Source organism: Erinaceus europaeus, chromosome 14, assembly GCF_950295315.1.
Source record: "Erinaceus europaeus chromosome 14, mEriEur2.1, whole genome shotgun sequence".
NCBI lineage: Eukaryota > Metazoa > Chordata > Mammalia > Eulipotyphla > Erinaceidae > Erinaceus > Erinaceus europaeus.
In genome coordinates, this window is record NC_080175.1 from 311135 (window position 1) to 327833 (window position 16699).

The 16699-nt window shown below is 63.2% G+C and overlaps 1 protein-coding gene across 1 annotated transcript; it reads left to right on the plus strand.

Moving 5' to 3' along the window:
* The first annotated feature begins 5744 nt into the window (after positions 1-5744).
* CALY (calcyon neuron specific vesicular protein) lies at positions 5745-15272 on the plus strand. The gene is made up of 5 exons (XM_016192778.2): positions 5745-5892; positions 12339-12445; positions 12853-12966; positions 13228-13344; positions 14413-15272. The coding sequence occupies exons 2-5, from the start codon at positions 12380-12382 to the stop codon at positions 14707-14709; spliced, it is 594 nt and encodes a 197-aa protein (XP_016048264.2). The 5' UTR covers positions 5745-5892; positions 12339-12379; the 3' UTR covers positions 14710-15272.
* Positions 15273-16699: the final 1427 nt, after the last annotated feature.

The window sequence follows — 16699 nt, forward strand, 5'->3', positions numbered from 1 at the left end:
ACACAATAAAATTTTGCAGCTTGATCAGAAACCTGTCTTGCTGTTGTTCTTTCGTGTCTCCTGTCCCTGTCATTCCAGGTCTTTAGGTTCCTAGCCCCTGTTCACCGCCCTGCTGGTCGGGGCAGTGATAAAGCTTTGGCCTCTCAAGCATGAGGTCCTGAGTTCGATCCCCGGCAGCACATGTGCCAGAGTGATGTCTGGTTCTTTCTCTCTCCTCCTATCTTTCTCATAAACAAATAAAATATATTTTAAAAAATAATTCTCTAAAAAAAAAAAACAGTGGCCCGGGAGGTGGCACAGTAGTAAAGCTTTGGACTTTCAAGCATGAGGTTGGGAGTTCGATCCCCAGCAGCACATATGCCAGAGTGATTGATGTCTGATTCTTTCTCCTCCTATCTTTCTCATAAATAAATTTCAAAATACTTTTAAAAAAATTTGGGCCAGATGGTGGCACACCTGGTTGAGTGCACATGTTACAGTGCACAAGGACTCGGGTTCAAGCCCCTGGTCCCTCCCTGCAAGGGAAAGCTTCACAAGTGGTGAAGCAAGGGAGCTGGGTGGTAGCGCAGCAGACTGAACGCAGGTGACACAAAGCACAAGGACTGGTATAAGGATTCCAATTCCAGCCCCCGGCTCCCCACCTGCAGGGGAGTCGCTTCACAGGCGGTGAAGCAGGTCTGCAGGTGTCTGTCTTTCTCCCCCCTCCCGTCTTCCCCTCTTCTCTCCATTTCTCTCTGTCCTATCCAACAATGACGACATCAATAATAACTTCAACAATAAAACAAGGGCAACTGTGGGGCTTTGCATCCAGGGGGGACCCCTGGACGCCTGGGAGGCACAGGCCTTCCATCAGTCTCCCTGGGGCTTTTCACCTCTGTGGGTCGAGTAGAAAGGAACCTGCCTAACAGGTCCCAGTCCCCCTATGAGTCTCCCTCCTGCAGGAACCCACGTCCCCCTCTGTGCCAGCTGGCTGTTTCACTTCCTCATTCCCTAAACTAGCTCAACTACTTACCCAAAGGTTGCTGGAAAGACCCTCACTATTTCCCTGTTTCTGGCTCTCCTGACCATATATGGTGTAAACAAGTAACTGTCGTGGTCCAGGAGGTGGCGCAGTGGATAAAACACTGGATTCTCAACCATGAGGTCCCGAGTTCAATCCCCGGCAGCACATGTACCGGAGTGATGGCTGGTTCTTTCTCTCCTCCTATCTGTCTCATGAATAAATAAATAAATAAATTCTTAAAAAAAAAAAAACAACAAGTAACTGTCTCTGAAAGCCTCCAGCAGCCCCTCCTCCCTTAACATTCCTGACCATGTCAGGCTAGGCCATAGCCGCCCTGTTCCTCCCCCTACCCCAACCTATAAAAACCCTTGCTTGTCATACAATAAATACACTGTTCATAGGCAAAGAGCATCTTGGGGGGATCCTTGGCTCCGTCTCTTGCCGCGATCTGCAGGGAAAGATCCCCAGCGTGCTCACCCCTGCTGCCTTTGATCTGACCTCTTTGGCCCCCTCCTCTGCTGCGCCAACTTGGCCGGATTGAGAAGTGGGGTCCTTGTCAGGCCCCCGACAGGCAACAAAAGGGAATAAATAAATAAATAACAAGTGGGGAAGCAGTGCTGCAGGTGTCTTTCTGTCTCCTCTCTCTGTCTTCCTCTGGTGGTCTATATCAAACAAATAAAGATTTTTAAAAATTTTAAAAAGGGAGTTGGGTGGTAGCGCAGCAGGTTAAGCGCATGTGGCGTGAAGCGCAAGGACTGGTATAAGGATCCCGGTTCGAGCCCCCAGCTCCCCACCTGCAGGGGAGCCGCCTCACAGGTGGTGAAGCAGGTCTGAAGGTGTCTTTCTCTCCTCCTGTCTTCCCCTCCTCTCTCCATTTCTTTCTGTCATACCCAACAACAACGACATCAATAATAACTACAACAATACAACAACAAGGGCAACAAAAGGAAATAAATAAAAAAATATATATTTTTTAAAAGTTTGGAAAAAATTAGAAAAAAAAATTTATTTTTTTAAGTAAAGGGAGTCAGGCGGTAGCGCAGCAAGTTAAGCGCACGGGGTGTGAAGCACAAGGACAGGTGTAAGGATTTCAGTTCCAGTCCCCGGCTCCCCACCTGCAGGGGGGTTGCCCTACAGGCAGTGAAGCAGGTCTGCAGGTGTCTGTCTTTTTCTCCCCTCCTTCCCCTCCCTCTCCATTCTCTCTGTCCTAACAGCGATGACATCAGTAACAACAACAACTACAACAACCATAAAAAGTTAAAATGAGAAAGTGGTAGGGGCCAGGTGGTGGCGCACCTGGCTGAGCGCACAGACACCCAGAGGTGGGGCATTCAGGCACCCTGAACAACTGCCCACAGCAGTGGGCTCCAGTGACACAGGCCTGGTTCTGGGGGCCTGCAGCCTGAAGTGTTGTAATTTAACTTAAAAAGAGGTTGGAAATGGGGGCTGCTGCTGAGGGGGTGTGAAAGGACCAGTGAGCGGGAGCTGGGAACAGGTTTAAACAACACAAGGCTTATTAGGGTGAAACAGGTAAAAGGCAAAATAAGCACTTAGCAGCAAGGGTTAAGCGTACGCCAGGTCCATAAAGTCTGAGTAGAGTCATCAAAAGTTTAGGCCAGGGAGCCAGGCGGTAGCGCAGTGGGATAAGCGCAGGTGGCGCCAAGTGCAAGGACCGGCGTAGGGATCCCGGTTCGAGCCCCCGGCTCCCCACCTGCAGGGGAGTCGCTTCACAGGCAGTGAAGCAGGTCTGCAGGTGTCTGTCTTTCTCTCCCCCTGTCTTCCCCTCCTCTCTCCATTTCTCTCTGTCCTATCCAACAATGACATTGATAATAACTACAACAATAAAACAACAAGGGCAACAAAAGGGAATAAAAAATAAAATAAAAATAAGAAAATTAAAAAAAAAATCTAAAAAAAAAAGTTTAGGCCCATACGTTAAGCGATGATCAGCTCTGGTAAAGGTTGCTCATGGCTGTAGAGGGCTCTAAAAGTTTACCGGCTAGCAGAGTCACGTGCTCAGTTCCCAGGAGAAGCAGCCATGATGAGATGCGTGGATTAGGCACCTCCACCAAGATGCTTCTGACCAGGAGCAGAAGCAGTCAAAGAGCCCCACGTACTCAAAGTCCCTGCTGTCTACGCTCCCTTCTCTGAAGCACCTGCTCAGGGTGACATGTGCTAATAGTCCCAAACTCCTGCCGGGGTCACCACAAGCAGAGGAGGGATGGTAGGGACAGCACGGAGGTGGTTATGGGGACAGGGGACAGTAGGGGCGGGCCATGGGAACAGGTGTGGGCACTCATGGTCACCCATGAAACCTTCAGCACGCGCGTGTGCGCGCACACACACACACACACCCCGAGGGACAGGTAAGCACACAGAGACCCCCCACACACACCTGGAGGGGACATCTGAGGACACAGCCCGGGGGCACTGGGGTCCAGACTGTCTCCAGAACTCGGACCCTCCGCTGGCCCCGCCCCAGCCCCTGGAATTCTGTGTGTGGTGTGGGGCTGTGGCGTCCACGGGAGAGCTTCCATAGCCACCCCGGCCCCCGTCATGTTTTACTTTTAAGGACGCAGAAAGAGAGACAAACACCAGAGCACTGCTCAATTCTGCCATATGGTGATGCAGGGGGTTGAACCTGGGACTTTGGAGCCTCAAGCATGAGTGTCATTGCATAACCATCATGCTATCTTCCCCGTCCCGGAGAGCTTCCATCTCTGAGTTCAGTGTGAATGTCCACCTGAGCCGCCCCAGGTCACCAAGGCTGGTCAATCTGACTGCCTGCCCGGGCTCAGCAGAAGGGCAGCAGAAGCCTCAGCCATGGCTCCACTGATCTCAGGTGACGGGAAAGGGAGACTCTGTGGATCTCAGGTGACGGGAAAGGGAGACCCTGTGGGAGCGGCCCCACTCAGGCCCCTCACTCACATTCACACGCTCACTCCCTCGCACACTCACTCTCCATCCCTGTGACCTCTGGAGACAGAGAGACGGCCCCCAGGCCAGCCCGCTGCCCACACAGAGCCCAGGACCTGGGCGCAGACCCTGGAGAGAGGACTCAGCTGGCCAGCAGGCCACCCTCCTTGCCAACCCTGTGTGGCGTGTGTGGTCTGGGTGTGGCATGGATGTGGCATGGATGTGTGCTGTGTGTGTGCCGTGCAGTCTCTGCAGAGTAAGCATGTGAGCTTGTGTGCCATGCTGTTGTGTGTCTGTGTGAATCTGTGGAGGTGTGAGGTGTGTACAGTGTGGTCTGTTGTGTGTGTGTGTGATCAGGAGTGTGTGTGAGTGTGCCTGTGTGGTCTAGGGAGCTGTGAGATCCGTGTATGTGTGTGTGCTCTGTCTCTGTGTGACATGTGAAGTGTCCGTGTGGGTTGTGTGTGCTGTGTGTGTGCGCTCTGTGCCGTGTGCAGTGTGTGTGCTGTGTGTGATGTGTGAGGGTGTCCGTGTGGGTTGTGAGTGCCGTGTGCAGTGTGTGTGTCGTGTGCTCTGTGAGGGTGTCCGTGTGGGTTGTGAGTGCCATGTGCAGTGTGTGTGCTGTGTGTGATGTGTGAGGGTGTCCGTGTGGGTTGTGAGTGCCGTGTGCAGTGTGTGTGTCGTGTGCTCTGTGAGGGTGTCCGTGTGGGTTGTGAGTGCCATGTGCAGTGTGTGTGCTGTGTGTGATGTGTGAGGGTGTCCGTGTGGGTTGTGAGTGCCGTGTGCAGTGTGTGTGCTGTGTGTGATGTGTGAGGGTGTCCGTGTGGGTTGTGAGTGCCGTGTGCAGTGTGTGTGCGCGCGCATGCGCCCTGTCTCTGTGTGACCTGTGAGGGTGTCACGAGGCGCTGTGGCGCTGCCCCAGGTGGGCCGGGTCACGTGGAGACTGCAGCCCCCTCCCCCGCAGCATCTCCCTGGCAACAGCAGCCTCAGTCTGGAAGCATCTGGAAGCATCTGGAAGCACAGCACCCACCATTGGCGCACCATCCTCCCTGCACGGCTGCCTCGGGTGTCCATCCTGCCCGCAGCTGCGGTGGACGGTGCGTGCCCCTCAGTGGGCGCGGGTGCGGGGTGCTGGGTACTGGGTGCGCATCCCTGATTGGGCGCGGGTGCTGGGTGCGGGGGGCTTGGGCGAGGGTGCTGGGTGCTGGGGGCTTGGGCGCCTGCCCGAGTGGACGCGGATGCTGGGTGCGGGGGGCTAGGGCGCCTGCCCGAGTGGGCGCGGATGCTGGGTGCGGGGGGCTAGGGCGCCTGCCCGAGTGGGCGCGGGTGCTGGGTGCGGGGGGCTTGGGCGCCTGCCCGAGTGGGCGCGGGTGCTGGGTGCGGGGGGCTTGGGCGCCTGCCCGAGTGGGCGCGGGTGCTGGGTGCGGGGGGCTAGGGCGCCTGCCCGAGTGGGCGCGGGTGCTGGGTGCGGGGGGCTAGGGCGCCTGCCCGAGTGGGCGCGGGTGCTGGGTGCGGGGGGCTAGGGCGCCTGCCCGAGTGGGCGCGGGTGCTGGGTGCGGGGGGCTAGGGCGCCTGCCCGAGTGAGCGCGGGGAGCTGGGACTGCGGGGCGCGGGTGGGCAAGCGTGTCCGGAGCCCCCAGATGTGCGCTGAGAACAAAGCCCCGCGCGGCCTGCGGGGAGGGGCGGGGGCTGCAGAGGGGTCTCTGCCGTGCGGACAGCGGCCTCCGGCGGGGGGGCGGTAGGGCGCCAGGAGAAGCTTCCCGAAGGCCGCGGGTGGGGGCGGGGGTCTGCAGCCCCTCCCGCGCCGGCCCCGCCCCTGCAGGGCTGAGGCAGCCAGTGGGAGCTGGCGGACAGGCAGCTGCCCCCCCCCCCCCCGTGGGCGGACAGGCTGGCGACGCCCAGAGCTGAGCTGCGCAGACCGGTGACGGCTGGAGAACCACCTGCCGCGGCTCGGGACGAGGGGCCACAGGTGGTCGGTACGTGGAGGCCACGCGGGAGCGCCCCCCGCCAGCACGCCTGGAGCTCGAACCCTGGACCTCGCGGGGCGGGGGTCCTGATGGGCGGGGTCCGGGCGCGGGGTGTGGGTGGATGAGAGGCGCGGGGGAGTGGGGGCAGGGTTGTTGGGTGCGGGCGCGGATGGTGGAGGCTGGGTGAGTGAGGGGTGCTGACGGTGGGTGGGCGACGATGGGCGGGGGTGGGGCGTGCAGGCGGGCGAGGGACTTGATGGGTGGGCGGGGGGCGAGTGTGAGCGGAGCGGGCGATGGTGGGCGGGGGGCGAGTGTGAGCGGAGCGGGCGATGGTGGGCGGGGGGCGAGTGTGAGCGGAGCGGGCGATGGTGGGCGGGGGGCGAGTGTGAGCGGAGCGGGCGATGGTGGGCGGGGGGCGAGTGTGAGCGGAGCGGGCGATGGTGGGCGGGGGGCGAGTGTGAGCGGAGCGGGCGATGGTGGGCGGGGGGCGAGTGTGAGCGGAGCGGGCGATGGTGGGCGGGGGGCGAGTGTGAGCGGAGCGGGCGATGGGTGGGCGGGGGGGCGAGTGTGAGCGGAGCGGGCGATGGTGGGCGGGGGGCGAGTGTGAGCGGAGCGGGTGATGGTGGGCGGGGGGCGAGTGTGAGCGGAGCGGGTGATGGTGGGCGGGGGGCGAGTGTGAGCGGAGCGGGCGATGGTGGGCGCTGATGGGCGGGGGCGGGGAGATAAGGTGAGTGGCAGCTGGGAGGTGGAAGTGGGGGGCGAGGGGGTGAAGGGCGCAGGCCAGGCTCCCTGGGCTCCAGTGATTTGCGCGCTCGCCGCTCGCCCCGCCCCCGATCGCCCCGCCCCGCCCCCGATCGCCCCGCCCCGCCCCCGATCGCCCCGCCCCGCCCCCGATCGCCCCGCCCCGCCCCCGATCGCCCCGCCCCGCCTCCGATCGCCCCGCCCCGTCCCGCGCGCGCCCGCCGCTCGCCCCCGCGTGGCGCAGCAGCTCAGTGTCGCAGGCGTGTGGGTGACGGCGAGGCGGCGGCCTGATCAGCTGCGGACTTTCAGCTCAGGGTCGGTGTCCCCCACCACCACCACCTCAACACAGCCCAGCGCAACCGTCCACCTGTCCATCAGTCCATCCATCCGCCCACTCGTCCATCCATCTATCCATCCATCGTTCCATCATTTATTCATCTATGCATTCATCCATTGGTCCACTGTTTATCCATCCATCCTTCCATCCATCCATCTGTCCCAATCCGGTACATCCACCTGATTCACCCGCCCGCCGGTCACCCCGGCCCACCACCCGCCCGCGCAATCCCCCCTTCTGTACGACCCTGTCTGTCCGTCTTTCTTTCCTTCCTTCCAAGGGGACCGTGCACACGGCGCGCGGAGCGGCGACACCCGGGAACAAGACTCGGAGCCGGCGAGGAGGGGAGAGGGGGGAGGGGGGAGGGAGAGGGGGCGGGGGGAGGGGGGAGGGATCGGCTGCCCCCAAGTCGGCGGAGCCCACCGGGTCCGGGACGCGCCGAGGGGCTGTTTGAGAGGGTCGCCAGCAGCAGCTCTCCATCCGCAGCCCCCGCCCCCGCCTGCAGCCCCCAGGTTTGCGGCACCCTAGTCTGCAGCCTCCCCAGCTGCTCTCCATCTGCAGCCCCCGCCTGCAGTCCCCAGGTTTGCGGCACCCTAGTCTGCAGCCTCCCCAGCTGCTCTCCATCTGCAGCCCCCGCCCCCGCCTGCAGCCCCCCAGCTGCTCTCCATCTGCAGCCCCCGCCCCCGCCTGCAGCCCCCCAGCTGCCCTCCATCTGCAGCCCCCGCCCCCGCCTGCAGCCCCCAGGTTTGCGGCACCCTAGTCTGCAGCCTCCCCAGCTGCTCTCCATCTGCAGCCCCCGCCTGCAGCCCCAGGTTTGCGGCACCCTAGTCTGCAGCCCCCCCAGCTGCTCTCCATCTGCAGCCCCCGTCCCCGCCTGCAGCCCCAGGTTTGCGGCACCCTAGTCTGCAGCCTCCCCAGCTGCTCTCCATCTGCAGCCCCCGTCCCCGCCTGCAGCCCCAGGTTTGCGGCACCCTAGTCTGCAGCCCCCCCAGCTGCTCTCCATCTGCAGCCCCCGCCTGCAGCCCCAGGTTTGCGGCACCCTAGTCTGCAGCCTCCCCAGCTGCTCTCCATCTGCAGCCCCCGCCTGCAGCCCCAGGTTTGCGGCACCCTAGTCTGCAGCCCCCCCAGCTGCTCTCCATCTGCAGCCCCCGCCTGCAGCCCCAGGTTTGCGGCACCCTAGTCTGCAGCCTCCCCAGCTGCTCTCCATCTGCAGCCCCCCAGGCTGGCGACACCCTAGTCTGCACCCTCCTGGGCTGCAGCTTCTCCCCCCCCCCCCAGCCGCCTGCAGCACCCGGACCTGCGGGGGCGGGCGGGAGCAGCGCCCCCTCCGGAGGACCGCGGTGCGCGCCTGGCGCGTTGCCTTGGAAACGCAGTGACGTAGCTGGACGTGCGTCAGAGCCGCAGCCGGAGGCGGAGCCCGGGGGGGGGGTCTGCAGGGCCGCCTCAGTGCCCTCCCTCCTCCTGCAACGCAAGCTGCCGCTCCCCTGTAGCGACCTGTCCCCTACTCCCCTCCCCTGCGGTGACCAGTCCCCCATTACCCCTACCCATCAGTGACTTGTCCCCATCATCCCGAGTGAGTCCCCCTCCCCTGCAGTGACCAGTCCCCCTCTCCTGCAGTGACCAGTCCCCCTCTCCTGCAGTGACCAGTCTCCCTCTCCTGCAGTGACCAGTCCCCCTCTCTTGCAGTGACCAGTCCCCCTCTCCTCAGTGACCAGTCCTCCTCTCCTGTAGTGACCAGTCCCCCTCTCCTGCAGTGACCAGTCCCCCTCTCCTGTAGTGACCAGTCCCCCTCTCCTGCAGTGACCAGTCCCCCTCTCCTGCAGTGACCAGTCCTCCTCTCCTGTGGTGACCAATCACCCACTCCTGCAGAGACCAGTCTCCCTCTCCTGTAGTGACCAGTCCCCCTCCCCTGCAGTGACCAGTCCCCCTCTCCTGTAGTGACCACTCCCCCTCCCCTGCAGTGACCAGTTCCCCTCTCCTGCAGTGACCAGTCATCCTCTCCTGTAGTGACCAGTCCCCCTCCTGCAGTGACCAGTCCCCCTCTCCTGCAGTGACCAGTCCCCCACTCCTGCAGTGACCAGTCCCCCTCTCCTTCAGTGACCAGTCCCCCTCTCCTGCAGTGACCAGTCCCCCACTCCTGCAGTGACCAGTCCCCCTCTCCTGCAGTGACCAGTCCCCCTCCCCTGCAGTGACCAGTCCCCCTCTCCTGCAGTGACCAGTCCCCCTCCCCTGCAGTGACCAGTCCCCCTCTCCTGCAGTGACCAGTCCCCCTCTCCTGCAGTGACCAGTCCCCCTCTCCTGCAGTGACCAGTCTCCCCTGTAGTGACCAGTCCCCCTCTCCTGCAGTGACCAGTCCCCCTCTCCTGTAGTGACCAGTCTCCCCTGCAGTGACCAGTCTCCCCTGCAGTGACCAGTCCCCCTCCTCTGCAGTGGCCAGTCCCCCTCCCCTGCAGTGACCAGTTTCCCTCCCCTTCAGTGACCAGTCCTCCTCCCCTACAGTAACCAGTCCCCCTCCCCTGCAGTCACCAGTCCACTTCCCCTGCAGTGGCCAGTCCCCCTCCTCTTCAGTGGCCAGTCCCCCTCCCCTACAGTGGCCAATCCCTCCCCATCAATGGCTAGTCCCCTCCCCTGCAGTCACCAGTCCCCCTCCCCTGCAGTCACCAGTCCACTTCCCCTGCAGTGGCCAGTCCCCCTCCCCTACAGTGGCCAATCCCTCCCATCAATGGCTAGTCCCCTCCCCTGCAGTGACCAGTCCCCCTCCCCTGCAGTGGCCAGTCCCCGCAGTGCCCCTGACCCATGGGGCCTTAGGCTGGCGGTGAAAGTCTAGTTCTTCCTCAGGGACAGGTGCAGAGGCTGTGGGTGTACCCACCCAGCTGTGCCCTGGGCAGACCATTGGCCCTCCATGGGGCCGGGGGTGGGACGCAGAGGTCAGGCAGGACCTCTCCAAAGCCCGCAGTGTGTGGAGGCAGAGCTCTGTCCCTGCCAGCGAGTGTCCTGCACCCATATCTGGCCGCCCTGTCCTGGAGTCACGCTCCCACCCAGGCCTGGCCGTGGGCCCCTCTGGCGCCGGCCACCCACTGCTCTAGTTCCTTGTGCCATTTAAACTGGAACCTCATGTTACTGGTGTGTACAAGTCAGACTGATTTCTGAAAACCCACTGACCAAGACTGACCCTTCAGTCTTTGAGCCCTCCCTTTTTTGTGGCCATCACTGAGGCTTCCGGGGCCCCACGATGACTTTTCAGAGACAGACAAAGAGACAGAGGATCTGCACAGCTTCCTGCAGCAGGTGGGCGGCTGGCTGGGTGCTGGGCAGCGCCAGGCCCCACGGCTGCAGAGCGGCTGTGTGCCATGCTGAGCTCGCTTCTTGGTGTCTTTACTTGTGTGGGTCCTTTGGGTGTCCACCTGGTCAAGGCTGGGCCTCCATTTCCTGCCTGGCCCAGCACTGCTCACTGCCAGGCTACTGCTGCGGCTCAGTGCGCACTAGGACACTTCTCCTGGCGGCCTTTTTTATTTTTCTTTCTTGTTTTATTTATTTATTTATTCTTGGACAGAAGAGAAACGGCGAAGGAGGGGGACCTAGAGAGACACCTACCAACGTGCTTTGCCCCTTGTGAAGTGACCCCCTGCAGGTGGGGAGTGGGGCCTTGAACCCCGGTCCTTGTGCATGACGCAATGTGCACTTCAGCAAACATCCGGGGCCTGCCCCACGCGCCCTCTGGGTTCCTGCTGGCTCCACCCGGGGGTGTCTTCCCTGTGGACCTGGGGAGACCCTGAGGCTCAGACCCAGCACTCCTCCCCCAGTACAGCCCCTGCTCCCCACCCCATGCGGGCTTCTGCGGTGCCCCTGCCCCCAGGGAACACTTCCCCCATCATTGCCCCTGTTACCTCCCCCATCACCCCCCTGTGCGGGCGCCTCCCCCATCATCATCACCCCTGTGCCGGCGCCTCCCCCCCATCATCTCCCTGTGCCGGCGCCTCTCCCCCATCATCGCCCCTGTTACCTCCCCCATCACCCCCCTGTGCGGGTGCCTCCCCCATCACCCCCCTGTGAGGGCGCCTCCCCCCCATCATCATCGCCCCTGTTACCTCCCCCATCATCTCCCTGTGTGGGCACCTCCCCCATCACCCCCCTGTGCGGGCGCCTCCTCCCCCATCATCGCCCCTGTTACCTCCCCCATCACCCCCCTGTGCGGGCGCCTCCCCCCCCATCATCGTCCCTGTGCGGGCACCTCCCCCATCATCATCGCCCCTGTTACCTTCCCCATCATCATCCCCCTGTGCGGGCACCTCCCCCATCATCATCATCCCCCTGTGTGGGCGCCTCCCCCATCATCATCATCATCATCGCCCCTGTGCGGGCGCCTCCCCCATCATCATCATCATCATCATCGCCCCTGTGCGGGCGCCTCCCCCATCATCATCATCCCCCTGTGTGGGCGCCTCCCCCATCATCATCATCATCATCATCGCCCCTGTGCGGGCACCTCCCCCATCATCATCATCCCCCTGTGCGGGCGCCTCCCCCATCATCATCATCATCATCGCCCCTGTGCCGGCACCTCCCCCATCATCATCATCATCCCCCTGTGCGGGCGCCTCCCCCATCATCATCATCATCGCCCCTGTGCCGGCACCTCCCCCATCATCATCATCCCCCTGTGCGGGCGCCTCCCCCATCATCATCATCATCCCCCTGTGCGGGCGCCTCCCCCATCATCATCATCATCATCCCCCTGTGCGGGCGCCTCCCTCCATCATCATCATCATCATCGCCCCTGTGCGGGCGCCTCCCCCACCATCATCATCCCCCTGTGCGGGCGCCTCCCCCCCCATCATCGCCCCTGTGCGGGAGCCCCTGCCTCCTTCCAGTACCGTCGCCCTTACTCCCCAGGGCACCCTGCACCCCTCCCACCCCGCCCAGCAGTCTGGGCCTCCTCCCCCCGCGGCTCCTTTTCTTGTTGGCCTCAGCCAGAGGAGCTGCCCTCCCGTTCGGCACCCGCTACCCTGACTCATGCTTTAGGGTCTCCTTGCTCTGCCTGAGTCCGCAGCTCTTGCTCTGAGTGTGTGTGTGTGTGTGTGTGTGTGTGTGTGTGTGTGTGTGTGTCGACAGAGCTGGCCTGGGGCACCAGGGAGCCCTCAGTGGACCTGGGGTCCCGGCGGGTGACCCGAGCCAGGCCGGGCCGCTCTCAGCCCAGAGCAGCTGCCCTTGGAGCCCTTGGGGTCCTGGCGGGGTCCCCACTGTGTCAGGGGCGGCCGGCTGGGGCCAGGACGCAAGGCGAGTGGGGCTGTGGGACCCTCAGGCGGTGACCTGGGTCTGCCCCGGCCAGGGTGAGGATCCCTGTCCACTATGGTGAAGCTGGGCTGCAACTTCTCAGGGAAGCTGGGCAAGGAGGCCGGATACCTGGACGGGCTAACCATGGACAGCGTTCCTCTCATCAGCTCCCTGGACGCCAGTCAGTTCCCGCCGCCGTTCCCGGACCAGGTGAGGGCCGGGACAGGACACGTCTGGGGCCCTTTGCTTTAGTTGATCCTCCACCTCCAGGCCAGCACCCCTTGCCTCCCAGAAGTCGCTTCCTGGCCCAGCGTCTGAGGTCAGGAGCCCAGGCAGAGGACAGTGCTGTGCCATGCTGAGCATCACTGACCGTCAGAGGGAGGGCGCTGCACCAGCCAGCTGTGGGTGGGAGCCTGAGGATGGGGGGAGCCGTGCCCTCCATGCCGGGCAGCAGGGTACTCAGTCAAGGCGAGCTTCCTGGAGGAGGAGCAGGATGGCTGGCAGGAGAGCTGAACCCCCTGGAGGCCCAGCAGAGGGGGGGGGGCTATGGCCCCAACCTTGGGGCTTGGGCCTTGGGGCTTGGGGCTTGGCCCCGGCACAGCCTCCTGTCCCCACAGATGGTCATCAAGACGCAGACGGAATACCAGCTGTCCTCCCCAGAGCAGCTCAAGAAGCTCCCTGACCTGGAGGCCCAGAAGCTGCACTGCAGCCACCATGAGGATGGGCACAAGGTACCCCAGTGATCTGCCATGTGCCAGCTGAGGGAGGCCCCACACAGGCCCTGGGCTGGGGTGGCGGAGTGGTCAGGGCGACCTGGACCAGGGCTCCGGCCACCGTCTCAGCCCTGAGCAGGCCTCCCATGGTGGGCCTGTCCTCTCGGCATGTCCTTGCCAAGCCCCGGCCGGCCCTGAGAGCCCCGCCCGTGGGCCGCCCCCTCCTCTAGAAAGCTGGGGCTTGGCACCCCCCAATGGCTGCTCTCCCCCCCACCCCAGCACCTGCCCACGGCTCGCACCGTGGCCTTCGTGATGGCGCTGCTGGGGTGTCTGCTCATCATGTATAAGGCCATCTGGTACGACCAATTCAGCTGCCCCGACGGCTTCCTGCTGCGGGTAAGGCGGGCAGAGGTGGGCAGAGACACAGGGGCCCCTCCCCTCCCTCAGCCGGCTCCAGCCGGCCTCCTGACCTTTCTGCCCGCGACACTGTGTGAGCTGGAGGTCCTGGCAGTTAGTGTCCTGAGCAGGGGTGCGGGCACAGCTGGGGGACCCCTGCACCCATGGCCTAGCTCCCCTCGTGTCTGGCAGACGTGATGTGACGTGGGTGGAGCTGGGGGCCTCCACAGACAGTCTCACCACACCACGCACAGCTCCATTGCACAGGGGACAGGGACGGGGGGCAGCGCACACCACACCCCTCCCTCGTGGTGCCAGCAAAGAACTGTGCGTGGTCCTGTGCGTGGCAGTGCAGATACCCAACCTGCTGAACTAGCTCTCTGGCCCTTTCTACTCATCTGAGAGAGAGCCTGTGAGAGGAGGAGGAGTCTGAGAGGAAAGGAAGAAAGTATGAGAGCCTGTGTGAGGGCAGAGAGAGCCAGAGGGTTGGGGGAGTGAGTCAGTGAAAGCGAGAGCCCATCACAAGGTGTGGCATGCTGGGCCCACCACCTCACACGGCCCCGGCCTGTGCACCGCCCGCCAGGCAGCCGTTTCCTCCCCCCTCTGCTCACACTGGGTTTTCTCCACTTACTGAATTACTTTATTTACTTTCACTTATTTTTCCCAGAGCCTTGCTCAGCTCTGGCTGATGGTGGTACTGGGGATTGAACCTGGGACCTCAGAGGCTCTGACAGGAGAGTCTCTGCATAGTTGTTATGCTGTCTCTCCTTTAAAAAAAAAAAAAGTGATTATTCCTTGGTGGGAGGTAGACGCTCAGAACGAAGCAGAAGCAGAGCCTCGCCGGGTGCCCAGCTCTGCAGGGAGTTACCCCAGGGCTGCCCTCCCCGCCAGAGGGGCCGCCGCTGCTGCAGCGAGTGACTTGGGGCACAGACACCCACCCCGTGCCTGGGTTCGAGTCTGCGGGCGGCATCAAGGGCCACATGAGGCCTCACCCCACCGGCCTGTACACTCACCCTCCCCTGTACCCCGTCCTCCCCTCCCTCTCCCGCCCCCACACACCCCCTGCAGCAGCGCAAGCTGTGTTCGCCGCTGACCCTGGAGATGTACTACACGGAGATGGACCCCGAGCGCCACCGCAGCGTCCTGGCGGCCATTGGCGCCTACCCACTGACCCGCAGGCACGGCACACCCATCCCGCTGCCCTGGTCCAGCGAGTACCGCCTGCCCAAGCTGGGCAGCAAGCCACCCACTGATGAGGTCAAGGCCAAGGCCAAGGCCAGGGTGGGGGCAGCAGCCACCGAGGGCCCCCCCAAGCCGGCCCCTGCAGCTGCTGAGGAGGCGGGCAGCCCCGCACCCCCCCAGTGAGGTCCATACCGCCGGCAGGTGGGCCCCTCACTCTTCCCAGGCACCCACCACCTTCCCCAGGGGACCCTCTCCTCCCCAGACCTCCCTGCCTTTCCCAGGGCCCCCCTCCTCCCTAGAGCCCCTCCCATGCCTTCTCCAGGGCTCCCTTCACCCTCCCTAGGGATCCCCTCCTCTCCAGGGCCCCCCATGCCTGCCCCAGGACTCCCCCTACCCCCAGGGACCACCATGCCTGCCCCGAGGCTCCCCCCACCCTCCCCAGGGCTCCCCCTACCACTCTCTCTAGGGGCCCTCCCCAGGCTGTCCCTTCTCCCTAGGCGCCCTCACAACCATCCCAGGGTCCTTCACCATGGGCCCTGCCCTCATTCCTGGGGCAGGGTGCTCAGACTGGCTCCACCAGGCCGGGTCTGGGGAGCAGGCTGTGGCACCCTCGCTCACCTCCCTTTGCAGACCCCCCAACATGTTACCGCCCCCTCCCACGTGGTCGTGCCTCCCAGCACCCTTGCCGACACTCCCTGCATGGGGAGCCCCCGCCCGCTTTTCTGTGAATAAACATATCAACTGGCTCGCCTGTGACTCTGTCCACTTCTGCGCCACCATCCCCCCACTACCTGTGTGGGTGATGGGCACCCTGTGACTCTGTTCACTTCTGGGCCACCATCCCCCACTACCTGTGTGGGGGACGGGCACCCTGTGACTCTGTCCACTTCTGTGCCACCATCCCCCACTACCTGTGTGGGTGACGGGCACCCTGTGACTCTGTCCACTTCTGGGCCACCATCCCCCACTACCTGTGTGGCTGACGGGCACCCTGTGACTCTGTCCACTTCTGTGCACCATCCCCCCCACCTGTGTGGGTGACGGACACCCTGTGACTCTGTCCACTTCTGGGCCACCATCCCCCACTACCTGTGTGGGTGACGGGCACCCTGTGACTCTGTCCACTTCTGTGCCACCATCCCCCCCACCTGTGTGGCTGACGGGCACCCTGTGACCCTGTCCACTTCTGTGCACCATCCCCCCCACCTGTGTGGCTGACGGGCACCCTGTGACCCTGTCCACTTCTGTGCCACCATCCCCCACTACCTGTGTGGGTGACGGGCACCCTGTGACTCTGTCCACTTCTGTGCACCATCCCCCCCACCTGTGTGGCTGACGGGCACCCTGTGACCCTGTCCACTTCTGTGCACCATCCCCCCCACCTGTGTGGCTGACGGGCACCCTGTGACCCTGTCCACTTCTGTGCCACCATCCCCCACTACCTGTGTGGGTGACGGGCACCCTGTGACTCTGTCCACTTCTGTGCACCATCCCCCACTACCTGTGTGGGTGACGGGCACCCTGTGACTCTGTCCACTTCTGTGCACCATCCCCCACTACCTGTGTGGGTGACGGGCACCCTGTGACTCTGTCCACTTCTGTGCACCATCCCCCCCACCTGTGTGGGTGACGGACACCCTGTGACTCTGTCCACTTCTGGGCCACCATCCCCCACTACCTGTGTGGGTGACGGGCACCCTGTGACCCTGTCCACTTCTGTGCCACCATCCCCCCCACCTGTGTGGCTGACGGGCACCCTGTGACCCTGTCCACTTCTGTGCACCATCCCCCACTACCTGTGTGGGTGCCGGGCACCCTGTGACTCTGTCCACTTCTGGGCCACCATCCCCCACTACCTGTGTGGGTGACGGGCACCCTGTGACTCTGTCCACTTCTGGGCCACCATCCCCCACTACCTGTGTGGCTGACGGGCACCCTGTGACTCTGTCCACTTCTGGGCCACCATCCCCCACTACCTGTGTGGCTGACGGGCACCCTGTGACTCTGTCCACTTCTGTGCACCATCCCCCCCACCTGTGTGGCTGACGGGCACCCTGTGACCCTGTCCACTTCTGGGCCACCATCCCCCACTACCTGTGTGGGTGACGGGCACCCTGTGACTCTGTCCACTTCTGGGCCACCATCCCCCACTACCTGTGTGGCTGACGGGCAC

Excerpts from the sequence above, each read along its gene's own strand:
- CALY (XM_016192778.2), top strand. The coding sequence starts at position 12,380 with ATGGACAGCGTTCCTCTCATCAGCTCCCTGGACGCCAGTCAGTTCCCG. Across the intron at positions 12,446-12,852 it reads CGCCGCCGTTCCCGGACCAG|ATGGTCATCAAGACGCAGAC; the intron begins GTGAGGGCCGGG and ends CTGTCCCCACAG. Across the intron at positions 12,967-13,227 it reads ACCATGAGGATGGGCACAAG|CACCTGCCCACGGCTCGCAC; the intron begins GTACCCCAGTGA and ends CCCCCACCCCAG.